Source organism: Anopheles gambiae, chromosome 3 (assembly GCF_943734735.2).
Source record: "Anopheles gambiae chromosome 3, idAnoGambNW_F1_1, whole genome shotgun sequence".
Taxonomy (NCBI): Eukaryota; Metazoa; Arthropoda; class Insecta; order Diptera; family Culicidae; genus Anopheles; species Anopheles gambiae.
The window spans coordinates 88,035,720-88,044,925 of NC_064602.1; the positions used below are offsets into that span (position 1 = coordinate 88,035,720).

At 43.8% G+C, this 9,206-nt stretch overlaps 1 protein-coding gene across 1 annotated transcript; it reads left to right on the forward strand.

The window, feature by feature from the left end:
- The first annotated feature begins 2,104 nt into the window (after nt 1-2,104).
- LOC3291390 (uncharacterized) lies at nt 2,105-7,703 on the forward strand. Its single transcript, XM_552624.4, has 5 exons — nt 2,105-3,697; nt 5,810-6,425; nt 6,504-6,704; nt 6,777-6,933; nt 7,048-7,703. The coding sequence occupies exons 1-5, from the start codon at nt 3,272-3,274 to the stop codon at nt 7,349-7,351; spliced, it is 1,704 nt and encodes a 567-aa protein (XP_552624.3). The 5' UTR covers nt 2,105-3,271; the 3' UTR covers nt 7,352-7,703.
- The last annotated feature ends 1,503 nt before the right edge of the window (nt 7,704-9,206 follow it).

Genomic DNA, 9,206 nt, shown 5'->3' on the forward strand with positions numbered 1-9,206 from the left:
TTTCCTCTTTCTCTTTTTCACTCTATTCTTTACACTTTATTCTGTATCTTCTACTCTACTTTTTATGTTTTGTCCTTTAAGCACTTATTTGTGTGTTATAAAGCAAACTAGTGTTGGAGTAAAAGCAGACATTTTGATGAATCTATTCGATATTCGAGCAGATTGTTAGAAATTGTTCTTTGAGAGTATCAAAAATATCAACACAATTCTATAATTTCATATTTTTAAAAGAAAAACAAAACATATGAAATTTAAGACGTTTTCAGATAATTGTTAATTCCGGTAAGGATGCCAACAAAGAAAACGCCACTGACTCGTTCAAAATTATCATAATATTTGTTGATCTTTGGAATCGTTTTAATTATAGCTCATTATATTGCTGATTTGAGCAATTTTGGAGTGGTTTTAGAAACGAAGTGAAATGTTCGAGTAAATTGATTTTCATACAGTAATAGAAGTTTCTTAGAGACAAACAAGCTGATGCCAAGGAGGCAGTAATTAATGCATTACATACACACATTGATCGCATTTTAAAATTTTAACGACAACGACTGTAAATTGATATTAAACAATATCGTTTTGGGCGTTATTGGTTGTCCGTACATAGCAATAAAACTCGTAATTTAAATTTTTCGATTGCAATATGTTGGAATACACATCAAAACGAAACATTGTTGCTGAGTCAGTGCAACATGCCAATTAGGGGAAAGCGGGGCAAAATGGGCATGTTAAGCAGTTTACTGAATACTCCTTTGAATATTCCACAAAACACAATTTTTCTTTCATTAATGTATGCCTCAACCATTTATCTATGGATTAAAATTGCCACATAGAATAAAAACAACTTAAAAACATGAAAATAATGTAAAATAAAAGTTGATGTTTAACGAGAAGCTATTTTGACAAGCGGGGTAAAATGGGCATAGCTCTGGGGCAAAATGGGCATATGTAAACAAACTGTGAAACGTCAAAACACTGGGGCAATTTGGGCCACAACAACTGCGCTTAGGTATTGGTCTATGCTTTTGCGCACGTTTCGTGAAATGTATTTTTCGTTCTATCTTTTGATTTGCTGGGCAGAAAAGCTTAAAATTCTTCCAAAAATATGTTATCAAGATTAAAACAGTTTTTAAACGTTTAAATCTACAAAATCAAATCTTATGAAGCTGTGTCTGTTATCATTTTGAGGCGACAAATACAACACCATAGCCTCACCAAGCGCCGTATGTCAAAAGCATCTGGCCATTTTGCCCAAAGCGTAACTGCCCATTTTGCCCCACGTGAAGCATTTTTGTATTTTTTGTTATATTATTAAAAATACGCATTCAATCGCCTTGCTTTCTTCAGACAAATTGTATAGAAATATCATATCTTTAAAAATATATCATGAAAAACTTCAACGCATCCCTGTGACACTAGTTTAAGCTTATTTTCGAAGTGGCAAAAATTACATCAATATGCTGCTAAACCTTATTTTGCATTTTTCTTAGTTATTTGTTATGTAAGGGTTATGAAAACTACATGGTGTTCATAGAACACTCTAATGAATACATTTTGAGCATTGGAAAGTATCTTTGTAGTCAAAAAATGCTTAAATAGAGGGTGCCCATTTTGCCCCACATGCCCATTTTGCCCCGCTTTCCCCTATTATTTTTTTACAATTATGCTCATTACAATTTATTGGAGAAACCATGGTTGCTTGGTTGCTCATCCCTGCCCTCATGATGCTATCCAATCTCATTGTTTATGGATAACTTTATGCGCACAAGAGTGGGTTCCCCTTCCCCAGGGCCAACTGGGTTCATCCCGGACGAGATCAAAAGAAAACAAAAAAAAAGGAAGCGACGGGTGCTTATTTATGCGTAGCATGTTTCCTAAAGCGCACCGGGCGCGCCAGCGTGTCCAGCTGCCACCGGAATGCGCGTCAGCTTTTACACGCGTAAAATTTAAACGACCAAAAAACCACGCAGCAATACACCCCGACCGGAAGCGCAAGATAGAACCGCACCAGGTCGTGGTAGGAAGTGGCTCCCGCTCCCATAGATGGGTGGTGTATTATTGTTAAACGTTTGCAGTAAAACAAGGGAAAGAAACAACCCCCTACCCCAAACCGACAGAAGAGCATTCGGTTCGGTGGCCAGTGTACGTTCGGAAGTCATGAAGAACGGAGTAACGCACAGCACATCTCGAAAGCGAGCGACGTTTTTCGAGTGGCAAAACGGGGCGAATCTGATTAGATAAATCTTATCATCATCGACAGTGTTGCGCGTTGAGACGTGAGGGAGCTTAATTGAACCTGCTTGTGTGAGCACCCCTGCGTACAGGTAGAGCTCGTCGGGTTTGCTAGTGTCCGTGTGACGACCGTTTCTTTCGCGAACTCGCGGGGTGAACCAGTTTCTGGGGGGAGGCGACCGGAATAACGAATTCTCGCGCGGTTACAATGTGATATGGTGGCATTTTTGTGTCGTCGGTGGTTGTATCAACAGTGCCCCGGGGTTTGCTGGCGAGGGTGAATACAGAGAATGCAGAGAGTATGGTCGCGAGAGCAGTGAGAGCAGCGAACGCGTAGCTTAAGCGACGAAGCAACGAGATTAAACCGAGCCTCGACGTGGTTGGCGTGAGATGAGAGTGCGCACCAGCGAGAGCGTGAGCGGAGAGATTCTTCTTTAGTATCTAAGTGAGTTAGCTTCGCACGGTTTCAGTGTGCTTGTGCCGGTCGTTGGGGATGACAATATGAAAACACCCACCAGTCGTTTTTATCTGAGAAGCAGGAGCAATCAACTGTTGACAGTTCGATGTAGTGAACGGTGAACACCTCCGATCTAGGTAGAGCATGTAACGACATCGCATTTAAGCAAGGTGATTAAAAGGTGTGGTCACGTGCGTGTATGGTGAAGTGCTCTTGAAAAGGAAGAGGAAAAGGTGATAAAAAAACGAAAGTGTGCTACATTATGTAAGGCTACATACACGGCCAAAGATTCCAGCTCGAGGTTAAACGCGTTCGTCACCTGGTTCGGATGTGCGTTTGAGTCACTGTTCCTAGCAAAGCGCCGTCCTTGATGAGTTGTGCTCTTCTACCAGCACAGCCAAGTCGGTTGTCAGACGTCAGACGTTTAAACAAGCGCGTGTGTCCGTAAATTCCCTATTAGTGTTTGTGTGTTCTACCATCGTACAACAGCTGTTCGGGGTGACACGTGTGTTTGGTTGTGTTAGCGTTCGATCGTCTTCCAGCGTTTGGCGGCCCCTACGTAGTTCTTCCGTGCCGTAGGTAATGATGGTTCGTTGCGCCATGCGGACGTTTGTGCGGTTGTGCTGTTTTGTGCTTTTGTGGCTGGTGGTGCTGCTCGATGGCAGCGTGGCGACGATAGATAACGCTACGGGTGCGGTTCGCGACAACTCGCTGCCGAGTGAAGTGCCTGCAGTAGTGTTTGACCAATCCAGTGTGACCGTGCCGGCAGCTACCGAACTGTCGACAGCAACGATTGCAACAGAAACGAGCCCCGCCACCACAGCGGCGACGTCATCATCGTCATCGGTCGCTACCGGTAATGAGGCCACCCAGAGCGTGACGACAACAACCGCCACTGTGCCGGTGTCTACCGTACCTTCGACGCAGATTGAGCCGATTCATCAGCTACAGGCCGCCACCTCATCGGCTGGCGATGGCGAGCTTCCTGCCAACTGTTCGGAATTTAGTGTAAGTACCTGCAGCCGGCCGGTATGCGTCACAATAGGCGGTTACATTCCTTCACGATGACGATGCCAATAAAATGCACCGATAAGCGGTGGGCCACCACCGAACTGTACCACATTCGGTTGATAATGAAGCGCGCACGGATAGCAGAGCGCAGCGTAATAAACCTACACGAAATCCGGCCTGTCCTACCTGTGGTCGTTTGCGGCAGATGATGGCTTCTAGAGGGTGCTGGGTGAGCCGTCGCAAACCCGCTCTAATTGCCATTTAACGAACTACACACGATTCCTTTTACCATCTGAGCCGATGTACAACTGCGCGAAGGTGGTTACCCTGGGTGGAAAAGTGTTCCGTGATAATTCGATATGCAAAGCATGTAGGGGTTTTGGGTACGTTCTTCAACAGTTCAGCTCACTTTGCTGAGCGTTCGGTGCAGAAATGGTGGACCAAAATGGAGCTAGAATTATTCGCCCCTCCCGCACACAGCTAACCGGAAGCGGATGGCAGAAGCTATTTGCATGTCTAGACGGATTTTGTGTGCACAGCCTGCGTGTACGTTTTGCACTCTTCTTCACGAATGTTATAAAGATCCATTTGTCGGTCTGTCGTGATGTGATGCCGTTCCGTCGCAAAGTAACCGTATCGTATCGCGTCCGTGACACAGTTGATCGAGGTCATTAATAAACCTGTGGGTGATCGCAATGAACGGTGATTGAATGTGATCGTTCGCGATCGTTCCCCATCGGTCCGGGGCCGGTGCCGCGGTGGTGTGTCGTGGTGTTGGGGTTTTCGTTGTTGTGGCCCGTTCGGTAAATCGAGCATGTTGATTTACCTTCCAAATGTGTCATGCTGAACGGTAAACAATAAGCTTTACTGTTGATGTTCAGCTGTTAGCAACAGTTGGTTGTGGAATGGGCTAGAACGAATGGGTTTGGCTTTAGTTTAATGTGGTGCTCGTTCACATGTTTGTTATGCACGGCACGGTGGGTTGAGCTTGACCTGTTGACCCGATGCATGGAGTATAAAGTTATACCGAAATGCCTTATGAAATAATGGGCTAGAAATATATAAAAAACATCTTCAAAGGGTTTTTTGTTGTTGAAAAACTGGCTCTTGCAGATCTTACTATCTCCTTTATGCTAGCCTTACATTTGTAAATGTTCCCCATTGATTGTTTGCTACGCGATGGTTTTGAATTTGTCTCCCGTTTTGACTGTCTGGTCCGTCGTTTTGATTTGTTCATACGATGTATTGTTATCAGCTCAGCATGTTTTAAACAAATTATTCAAAAATGGTCCACACAAATTAAAAATTTATTTAATCCGTTCCTTTAAGTGAAGAGTTTGCCGACCCCTGGCTTATATCGTTGGGCCTAGATGCCGAAATATTTAAAGCTAAACGATGGTAGTTTTAAGTACAGTCTCTTAACCAGTTTTGCGCATTCGGAGATACGCGGTTTCCTAAATTTAACTGTTTATTTGCCAAAGCAGTACAATTATCAAATGCAAAATTATTTGATTGAAGCCAAACTTTTCCTAATTTTCTGCACGAATCAGGTTAATGTATAAAAATACTAAATCTAAAGCAATACCCAAATGCTCATATATGAACTGTATTTTGGCTGATAAAAGTAAACTTAAGACCTAGCTTAGATATCCAACAATGAAAGTGATTTGGCACAATAGACAATCTTCAAATCCTTTGTCATGAGTGTATGTGTTCTAAGGCATCTTAAAAGTTGGTTAAAAATCTAAGTTATCCAATGCACCAAAACCACCAATATCGTCCGTGATCTGGTCATGGATGTTGTATGATCGGACATAGAATGTAGAAACTCGAAAAATAATTGAACATGGGATATTTGAAGATCCAGTACGTTTCCCAAGCAACAAAAATAAGAAAATAACATCTAGTATTTTTCAGTTATGCATGTGCCAGATCAAGATAACAAAATAAAATAACAGAAATCATCTGGAAAAGTAAAAACTAATGCGTAATTTAGGTATTCTGTACACAGAAATACATTGCATCAACTACTACTTCATCGTATTTCGAATTTGGTGTAGATCTAATTGATTATTAACAATCCTCTCATTCGATCCATCACTCCTACAGGCCTCTCCCATACAGCTAATGTACAGTGAGCGGGCACGTATTCGCAAGTGTTGCCCACCGGGACGCATGATCGAACCGCGCAGCAACTTCCAGTACGAGTGCGTCCCCGGCAGCCGAGAACTCCAGATCGATACGATCGATGCCCAGTTCTACGGCAACAACGAGTGCATTGAGGTGAGCGAAATCGTACCAGAGCTGCCGGTAGTGTGGAACGATCTGTGCGAAGGTGATCCGCAGGCCCTGATGTACAGTGCCGACCAGGGCGACGAACTGTTTGTGCTGCAGAACGGATCGCTGTTGGTGCTGGAGCTGGGGTCTCTCGTTTCCGTGTTTGACAGTTACTGTGTGGAGATGACTGGTGACTCACAGCTGCTGGCAAAGGTGTGCGAACAGGCCCGGATCGATCGTATAGGGGTGATTGAGTTCTTCATGCTGTTCAGCTCGTTGCTTGCCGTGCTCGCGCTGCTCATCACCGCACTCAGCTATTCGTTTGTGCCAAAGCTGAAAGATAGCTTTGGCTATCTTATCGCGGTCCATGCCGGCACGTTCGCTATCGGGACGATCTTTTTCGGGCTTGCGCGATGTGCGGGACGCTGTATCGATCCGGCCAATGTTGGTAGGTGTTCAATGTCATTCGGGGTGCCCCACGAACAGTTTGTCGTCTTCAATGTATCGCTTTATTGTACATTTACAGAGGTCACCGAAATGTTCTCAAACGCACTACTTGGAACTTCGGTGTTTGTCTTCTTCCTGATGAACGTTTATAACACCATGTACGTGGCGTACTACATCCCGAACGGGCTCGAGTACGAGAACAAGAACAAGCGAGACATGTATGCGTTCCTAGCCGTACTGTACTGCATCACACTAGTGCCCTTGTTCCTATTTCCCAGAGGTAAGAGTGGTATTACTCAGAGAGGTTCAATTAAAAGACAGGTCTTTTAACATCATTCTTTTTTCTTTGCAGGAGGACTCATATGCATCGTGTTTCTGTACTTTGGAGCGATTGTGCTCGCACACTTCCTCTCGTGGCACTACGCGCGACGCCTCACCTCCGGCATCTACCTGCAAATCAGTGGCCAAACGAAGATAAACCAAACGCGGCTGAACGAAATCAATGGACAGTAAGTTGATAGCGCTGCACCACATCTTACGCAAAGAAGGGTGTGTACTTCCCTTTATTGTACAGCTCCACTAAATGTACCTTCTTTTTTTGCCACACCCTTCCATTTGCCCAGGAGACACCTCTGCCTGATCGAGACCGGCTTTGCTCTGTTGCTGTGGGTCATTTTGGCGGGCCTGATACTGTCGAAAAGCATGTCCGGCAATGCGCGCATCGTGGCCGTGTGCTGTATCGCGCTGCAGGGACTGTTTATCGGTGTGCTGTTTGTCGCTGGTCAGCAGCGCTGGATCATACTGCGCGAGTGCTGGAGCAACTCGGGATCGGTCGACCTGCGGGCGGTCGAGAACGGGGTCGAGATGAAAACGTTCGTCAAGCCGAAGGTGATGGTGGAGGAAAGCGAAGATGCAGCGCCCACGTAAAAGCCGGTGCACGGGCGTTCGGGTGCACTGTCCGCCAGTACCGCAAAACAAAGGCCATATACTGTATCTGTGATCCCGTTTTTGTCCCGTACCGATTACATGTATTACTGACACGGGACGGTGACACGAATCGATCGATAGATGTCGAATTCGAATATTTAGTAGTTACCAAAACGATTGGCGAAAGTGTTGGAGAGCTGTAATGCTGTGCCAAAACCAAACCACCCAATCACAATTGGATGGATAGTGCGAGTGTGTTTGGAAGAAAGAAGAATTAACGAGATACGAACATTAGACCGTAAGATAATAGAAGTTAATAGAAGTATGTAATAAAAGAGAGATTTACAGATGAGTTTCGTTAGAATATGATATTATTTATCTGCTTGAGTAATCATTATGATAGTTTACATACTATGATTAAATAACACCAATTAAATGTATTCATTTAGATTATATTGTGTGTATCACATTGAACAAACTATAATTATTTCAAACACCACATTTCTCAAATAAGATATAAGCGCTTTGAATCTCCTATTTTATATTTTATGACGTTAAGATAGCAGAGCTCGTTTACTACCTCAGGATTGTCACCATAAACTAATATATTGAGCCTTCGGCAAGCAGGTTCTTCGTCTTCTCAATTCGTTATTCGCAAACCAATTCTTGCTGCTTCGCGTTCGAGTCGGGTGTACGCCTCACACATCTTCGCTGTCGTTTTGCCGATGATGTCGATGTCATACGCGAAGCCAAGAAATTGGAGAGACCGGTATAGGATCGTGCCACAGATGTCGTGGTGTAGCCCCACGCTTCGAATGACACCCTCCAGGGCGATCTTGAAGAGCAGACATTGGAGTCCTTCACCTTGCCACAGACCACTATGAGATTTGAACGATTCCGACATCAACTTCGACACTCTATCCTTGAACTGCACTCCGTTCATGGTGGCCTCTAACAGCCGGATCAACATCCCAGGAAAGTGGTGCCATTGCATGAAACACATCTTTGAAACACTCATGTAAACATGGCGTGTACCCTACCAGTAAACTTGTGGCCAGCTTGAGAAACCCTGTAATGCACCATAGTGTATCAAATTTGGTCTTCTAAGTAATTTTGAATTGATACTGTAATTCCACCTAATCTCACAGCGTACGAGGGAAGCTAAGATAAAAATACAAGCTGTTGTGATATGCAATTTTTATCTGGTTTTCTAGACGCTGCTCGGCGATCGGCGTGTTGCCGCCTTGGTGAGGTAACGCTTTTAGGGTGATGCATATTTGCTTACTGATAAATGATACGAATGAATAAATGAGTTTCTTTTCCGTCAGCTCTAATTTTGGATCTTTATGGTGGGTAAACTGGGTAAAACTATAAATATAAAACACTTCCGTATTGATATCTTCCATTCATTCGGGTGTGCCTTATCGTTAACTCCTTTTCCTTTGATAAATTATGATTTGTTCCCGTCCGCTCAAATCACCACAAACAGCAACATCGTAAATGAGTTTAAAATACGCTTCGTGGAGACGTAGTCTACGTAATTTTGAAATTTTACGCTAGGAATGCACATCACTACTGGTAACAGCCAGAAAACCTTGTATACAGGGTTTCTCAGCTATTGTAAGATCCGTTGGAGTGATGCAATCCTTGATAAAGAAACAAATAATGAGCTGATAAAAATACGATAACACACAATAGATCTTTTCACGAATAATTACTTGTTTTCATGTGGAGTCGTGCAAGTAGTTCTTCAAATTGTTCGACTATGGCGTACACTAAAGTCAACAAAAAGCTCTGGGTCTTAAACGCTTGATCGCATGTTAGCTTGACCTATAGAGACATTAGTAGGCAGGAT